This window comes from Coenobita brevimanus, chromosome 110, assembly GCF_032717465.1.
Source record: "Coenobita brevimanus isolate Jiangsu-jjx chromosome 110, ASM3271746v2, whole genome shotgun sequence".
Taxonomy (NCBI): domain Eukaryota; kingdom Metazoa; phylum Arthropoda; class Malacostraca; order Decapoda; family Coenobitidae; genus Coenobita; species Coenobita brevimanus.
Genome location: NC_137063.1, coordinates 1,618,313 through 1,625,812, shown reverse-complemented (window position 1 = coordinate 1,625,812; position 7,500 = coordinate 1,618,313). Strand labels below are relative to the sequence as shown.

The 7,500-nt window shown below is 42.7% G+C and overlaps 1 protein-coding gene across 1 annotated transcript in view; it reads right to left on the bottom strand.

Moving 5' to 3' along the window:
- Positions 1-7,500, bottom strand: part of LOC145417401 (uncharacterized) — a 109,090-nt gene that overhangs the window by 25,891 nt on the left and 75,699 nt on the right. Inside the window, exons 2-3 of the mRNA XM_080286079.1 lie at positions 7,339-7,493; positions 4,924-5,209 (exon numbers count right to left, since the gene is read on the bottom strand). Of these exons, the coding sequence (XP_080142205.1) occupies positions 4,924-5,209; positions 7,339-7,493 (441 nt within the window). The remainder of the gene's footprint in view (positions 1-4,923; positions 5,210-7,338; positions 7,494-7,500) is intronic.

Below are 7,500 nucleotides of genomic sequence, written 5' to 3'. Positions count from 1 at the left end.
TGTATATATTTTTTTTTCAGTATCTTCATATTTTGCGTCAGAAGGATAGGTGAGTGTACCTAGGTGTAATATAGAAACTAAATCGCTCTTGTACTGGTGTTGAGGAATATCCAGAACCGCTTTGGCTGATCATTAACCCTTCCTTCGTATAGGCGACGTCATACAATATTTTTAAGGAAGAAGAATATCAAAAGGACAATGATGTGTGTGTGTGTGTGTGTGTGTGTGTGTGTGTGTGAGAGAGAGAGAGAGAGAGAGAGAGAGAGAGAGAGAGAGAGAGAGAGAGAGAGAGAGAGAGAGAGAGAGAGAGAGAGAGAGAGAGAGAGAGAGAGAGAGAGAGAGATTATATCTATTTACCTACAATTAATATATCTGTGTGTGTGTGTGTGTGTGTGTGTGTGTGTGTGTGTGTGTGTGTGTGTGTGTGTGTGTGTGTGTGTGTGTGATTACCAGGTACAAAATCTTCCCACAACCTTTTATATTCCTAAAAATACCAACCCACGAAAAATAACATGGCCACGAAGGTAATTATCTGAAGGTAATTGTGGGAAGATGGCGGTAATTTCTTAAGTAACATAATGAGCCTTGCTTGGTGTCTCAGCTCTCTGTAGTGTCTAAGCAGGTGGCATGTGAAGGTGTGTGGTATGAAGGAGGACTGCTAGGGATTAGGGACACTCTAGCCTTTGCTCAGAGATGGAGGCGCATTAAAGGGGATTACCATTCTCCCTAACCCCCTAATACTATGGCCCTGATACTCTTATTTGTAGCTTTGTCACAGATTTGAGAGCAGTGATGATCCTAGCTTTCAGTTGGAGATACAGGTTGGTTCGTTCCTTAATCTTTTCAATGTCTTACTTTCCTCTGTCGTCTAATATCGTTAAGTTGGGAGAGGTTTGGTTCATCTCTGCGGCTGAGTCTCTGATACGATGCGTCAAAGAAGGAGTGACAATGCTGTAAGTGTGAGGTAGGCGTAGTGGAATATCAATTTAACTTTTCATCTCTCTCTCTCTGTCTCTCTCTCCCCCCCTCTCTCTCTCCAATTATATATATTATCATTTTAACTACCTAAGTCGGCACGCAGCATGGACACGATGTTATTAGGGAGAAATTCTTATGATTATTATACAGCAAGCGTGTGGAGGGGAGTGGGGGGAGAGTGAGGCAAAGTGAAGGGAGGGAATGAAGAGGTGGAGAGGAAGAACAGAGAGGAGAGAAAGGGAGGGAGAAGGGTGTGGGATGGTGTGAAGAATAAGGAGGAAGGAGAGGCGGAGAGAGGGAGCGAGAGAGGAGATGAAGAGACAGAAAAGGGATGGGGAATAGAAAAGATGAATGAAATTAATAGAAAGGGAAGAAGTGGAGGGACAGGCAGCAGAGACGAGAGGTGGACCGAAGGAAAGGTGGACGGAAAGTAGGAGGGGGAAAAGGAGAGAAGGAGAGAAAAGAGGGTGAAGAGGACGGAAGGAGAGAGTGAGAGAAGGAGGGGAGAACAAAGGGAGAGAAGGAGGGATGGAGAGAAGAGAGGGAGAGAAGGAGGGAGGGAGAGAAGAAATCCTCGCCTAGGGTACCAGATGAGTTAGTTGTTGAAAGTAGATGACCTCAACCCACAGTATGCCAGATGGGGAGACGAGAGGGAGAGGAAAGGGAGAGGGAGAGGGAGAGGGAAGAGGGGAGAGGGGAGAGGGATGAAGGAGTGAGGGGAGAAGGGAGAGGAGAGAGGGAAAGGGAATAGGGGAGAGTGATGGAGAGGTGAGGGGAGATATGAAGTGAGAAGGGACAAAAAATGGAAAGAGAGAGAGAGAGAGAGAGAGAGAGAGAGAGAGAGAGAGAGAGAGAGAGAGAGAGAGAGAGAGAGAGAGAGAGAGAGAGAGAGAGAGAGAGAGAGAGAGAGGAGAGGCCATTTGGAGTCAAGGGCATGAATCCAATTTTGCATTACACGTTTGAACTCTCTCGATGTGAAATACAAAGATTCAACTTCAGTCCACCTAACAACACAGCTATCCATCCAGCTGAGGGAAATCAACAATGGCGGTGTCAAAAATTACTTTGATTACCGTTTAGACAATTTCAGACGATTTTACTATATTCCTTCTAACCCCAGACGATTTCTCTCAGCTCAAAAAAAAACCCAACAGCACAGGAAAAAAAATATTACGTGGTTTACAAAGAACGGCGCCATGTTTTCTATCTATATATTTTGAAGGAGCGGTTTGAAATTCTTTAACTGTTCTCCACTAACTTCTAACTTACTAACACCTGCTTCTAACCTCTTACTGTCCGTTATTTCTATCAAAACAGCACAAAGACGGAAGGTTAGATACGCGTAGCATGTAAAAAAGTGTCCAATGAGAAATATTTACCTTCTGACAAACGAGGAAGAAATTGAAGGAAGAACTGTCCTTCTGAAACATCATTTACTATGGTAAGGATCCTTTATTTATCCACTGTCTTGTAATAAAGATAAATATAAATACCTAAATAAATAAATGCGCAAAACCTAAATAACTGAAAGCGCAAAACCGATATATTTACATGCGCAGTTCACCCTACCTCGCGCGTCAACAATCTCGAATACGTAAGCAGGAGTTAATTTCACCCCGGCGGAGGCGCGTAGGGCTGGAGGAGGCGGCGCTAACTCAAGGTTGCGTAGTAGAGAAGCTGTTTTAAGATGAGCCGAGGTTACGACACACAAAAACGGTGATGACGTTGTTACCTGGTGAATACTCTCGCTTCGTTGATTACAGTGTCACCTTACCTTGAGAACTGAATCCTCTCGCTTTCGTTTGCGTGTGTGTGTGTGTGTGTGTGTGTGTGTGTGTGTGTGTGTGTGTGTGTGTTTCGGCTTTTTTCCATTCCTCCATCGTTTCTGTTCATGGTCGCTGTTTGTGTGTGTGTGTGTGTGTGTGTGTGTGTGTGTGTGTGTGTGTGTGTGTGTGTGTGTGTGTGTGTGTGTGTGTGTGAACCTGCGTTTATCCTGTACCACGTAGGAATAATTGCGAGTGTACCTCTTAATATGCAAATCCCGTGGATGTGTATATATGGGTGTATGTCCATAGGTGTGTGTGTGTGTGTGTGTGTGTGTGTGTACGTATGTCTGCCACTCCCATCCACTTACAGTAAGGTCGAAGGAATCACCCGAGGTCTATGTTTGGACAGGCTCTCTCTCTCTCTCTCTCTCTCTCTCTCTCTCTCTCTCTCTCTCTCTCTCTCTCTCTCAGTTATTCTTAAGAAGGTCTGGAGGTGGCAAGGGTAGGAATAAGAGGCCATCGTACTGAAGGGATAAAAGAGAGAGAGAGAGAGAGAGAGAGAGAGAGAATACAGGTTTCTCTATCTTTAATCACGAAACACGCTTACTAATCGCTGTGTTGTAAGGAGATTGCCTATTCACCGCTAAGACATGCTTTTATAATAATAATAATAATAATAAAAATAATAATAATAATAATAGTAGTAGTAGTAGTAGTAGTAGTGATGATAATAATAATAATAATAATAATAATAATAATAATAATAATAATAATAGTAGTAGTAGTAGCAGTAGTAGTAGTAGTAGTAGTAGTGATAATAATAATAATAATTATAATAATAATAATAATAATAGTAGTAGTAGTAGTAGTAGTAGTAGTAGTAGTAGTAGTAGTAAAAATAGTAATAATAATAATAATAATAATAATAATAATAATAATAATAATAATAACAACAACAACAACAACAACAATAACAATAATAATAAAATAAATCAATAACTACATCAATATACACTACAAATAATAATCCTCATCATAATTCCAAAGCCTTATAAAAATCCATTATCACGAGTTTCTATTTCAATAAACATCAAAAGAAACAACTTATTATTTCGATTATATATTGAGAAGACACGAAAAATTCCACTAGTTTTTGCGTAAGATAATTTTACTCAATAATTTTTACTGTGGATGTGATACAAAAGTGATAGGAGACATATACTGAGGTGGTTTGGCCATGTGGAGAGGATGGAGGGTGAGAGACTGAAGAGGAGAGTGTGTGTGAGTGAGGTGGAGGTGGGTATAGGGAGGGGGAGGCCGAGGATGAGATGGAGTGGATAGAATGGAGAGCGTGAGACTAAAGAGGAGAGTGTGTGTGAGTGAGGTGGAGGTGGGTATAGGGAGGGGGAGGCCGAGGATGAGATGGGGGGATGGAGTGGAGAGGTATATGAGAGAGGGTGTGTGTGAAGTGGGGCGAGGGCAGTGAAATGGCGGGGGACAAAGCGACATGGAGGCGTTATGTTTGTGGCCACCCCTTACGGGATTAAAGCGTCCGGCAATACAGACAGATAGATAGATAGATAGATAGATAGACAGATTGATTTTTACGGTAGGCAAAAAAAAAAATGGCGTCCACAAACAAGGAATCTGAAGAAGAGTAAAATTAATATACTATCAAACTTTCACAGGGTATACCAACGTCTTGTCCGAAATTTTGTCCTTGACCTTTGACCCTGACCTTTGATTGATCCTCACGAAAATTAAATCATTTCTTCCCAGCCCCACACGCAATACATCTGCCAAGTTTGATCTAAATCGGAGCGCGCGTGTGTGAGATATTTAACCAACACACACGTACATACATACATACATACATACATGGGTACATAATACAGACATGGGCTTGATTACAGTACCCATGCCTTCGATGTATATCCAAAAAGAAAGAAAGAAAGAAAGACAGAAAGAAAGAAAAGGAAATCAGATGGAAATAATTACACCTTCAATCACCCACGGAACACCTGTAATTAACTCACCTGCCCTCTGTCCCTGGCACGTGAAGGAGGTATCAGGTATATATAAAAAGAAAGAAAGAAAGGGAGAAAGAAAGAAAGAAAAGAGAATCAGATGGAAATAATTACACCTCCAATCACCCAAACAACACCTGTAATTAACTCACCTGCCCGCTGTCCCTGGCACGTGAAGGAGGTATCAGGTATGGGCCAGCCGTAGATTGGGTAGTCCTGGCCAGGCTCTCCAGGTACGGACTCTCTCAGCCAGTCAAGAGGGTCGTCACTGTGGTGGTGGTGGTGGTGGTGGTCGTGGTCATGGTCGTGGTCGTGAGGGGTGGTAGGGGGACGAGTAGGGGGGCGAGTAGGAGGCTGGGTTGGGGGACGAGTGGGTGGACGAGTTGGGGGTTGAGTAGGAGGACGAGTAGGGGGACGAGTTGGTGGGCGAGTAGGGGGCTGAGTAGGAGGACGAATAGGGGGACGAGTGGGGGGTTGAGTAGGGGGACGAATAGGGGGACGAGTAGGGGGTTGAGTAGGAGGACGAATAGGGGGACGAGTAGGGGGTTGAGTAGGGGGACGAATAGGGGGACGAGTGGGGGGTTGAGTAGGGGGACGAATAGGAGGACGAGTGGGGGGTTGAGTAGGAGGACGAATAGGGGGACGAGTGGGAGGACGAGTAGGGGGTTGAGTAGGAGGGCGAGTAGGAGGACGAGTTGGCGGACGAGTCGGGGGGCGAGTCGGTGGTGGCTGAGTCTATGAAAAAAAAAAAAAATAGAGAGAAAACAGGATTACAATCAACATCACAATCATCATCATCATCATCATCATCATCATCATCACAATCATCATCATTATCATCATCACAATCATCACAATCAACATCATCATCATCATCACAATCATCATCATCATCATCATCATCACACTGAAAGGTTGAACAACTATTATTTCCAACAACTTCAGTAAGGAAGGCTTTTCTCAACCTGAAAAAAAATCGTCTGTTGGAGGCAAAAAAAGAAAAAGAAAAAAGAAAAAGGAAAAGAATAACAAAAAAAAAGGAAAATGAAAAAAAAATAATTGCACTGTTTTTCCTCATACCCTTTCAGGATGTGATAAATATTGACAATTTATTTCATGTTACTCCCAGATTATTGTTTGTCGTAAGAATAGCTTCCTGTTCTTAAGGAGGTGAGGCCTTCATAGCACCATCCACCCTTCTATCTTCCACTTCCGTTCCACATTAACCTCCTGTCTCTCATTGTACCAGGAGGCTTGATGTCCCGTTGTCATGGTCAATAATTACTTTACACATCTGCAATTACTAGCTAGTGAAGCAAAGTTCTAACCCACTTTTATTATTATTATTATTAATTTAAGATGAATCCTGATCTTTGACACACTTAACACTGCAATGTAAATCTTCTTTCGACACAGTTTCAGGATAGTAAATAATGCTTCGACAAGAATTTGAATTAATGTAAAAGAAGTCTTGGTACAGCTTAAAGATGGTGTAAATGAGGCTTTGAGAGCTTACTAAAACTGTGTAAATTAGAGACTGGCAAAGTTTCGAGAGGCAGATGAGGTTCCAACATGGATTTGAAGCAGTTTAAAGGATATTTCGAAGCGGTTTCAGTACAGTCTTAACCAGGTTTTGACACAGTAGTGAGACAGCGTAAAGAATATTTGAACAGTTTCGAGACATTGTTAGCCAAGATTTGATAGTTTTCGAGATAAAATGAGATAATTACAGCTTAATGATAGTGTAAATGAAGCTTCAGTATAGTTCCGAGACAATGTAAATGAAGTCTCGGTAAATTTGATAGTGTAAATGAAGTTCTGGCAGCTTCGAAATAGCGTGATTTTCGAGAGTAAATGAGATCTAAATACAGCTTCGACAGTGTAAATGAAGCTTCAGTATGGTTCCTAGACAGTGTAAATGAAGCCTAGGCAAAGTTCGAAAGTGGAAATGAAGTTCTGGCAGCTTCGAAATAGCGTGATTTTCGAGAGAGAGTAAATGAGATCTAAATACTGCTTCGACGGTGTAAATGAAGCTTCAGTATGGTTCCTAGACTGTAAATGAAGCCTCGGTAAAGTTCGAAAGTGTAAATGTAGTTCTGACAGCTTCGAAACAGCGTCAAGGATATTTCGACACGGGTTTCGAGACACCATAAAGGATGTTAAGAGTTCCAAAATAATTTAATGGAATGACATGACTCCAACCGTATCATCTCGAGCGTCTCCCCACCTGCACATTACCTGCCGAGTTATGTGTCAGGTAATGAGGTTTGAATTGATCACTTCCTTTACTTTCGAGGCTTCGTCTGTTCTTTAACCTGTCAGTATCATGTCTTATGTCTCACTTCTTGCCACTCTCACGCGGTTTTATTCACAGTAGGGGAGGCCTTTCGCGGTGAAGGAATTATTGAATGATGAATAATCTCTGTTAATGGTATTCACACCAAATGAAATGAGAAAAGAAAGAGAAAAATAACAATCACTCTCTTATTCTCCCTCTCTCTCTCTCTCTCTCTCTCTCTCTCTCTCTCTCTCTCTCAAAAACGTATCACAAAACAGCTCGCACTCACAAATGGAGGTCTGGTGGGCGGTGGGGAGGGCGGTGGGCGTGTGGGCGGGCGTGTGGGTGGAGGTAGGCGGCCACCGTTAGTTTGGGAGCCCCCAGGTATAAGGGGTTTGTCGGGGGGCAGGTACCCATACTGCGCCCAGGTGATTCCGGCGCACCCTGCAGA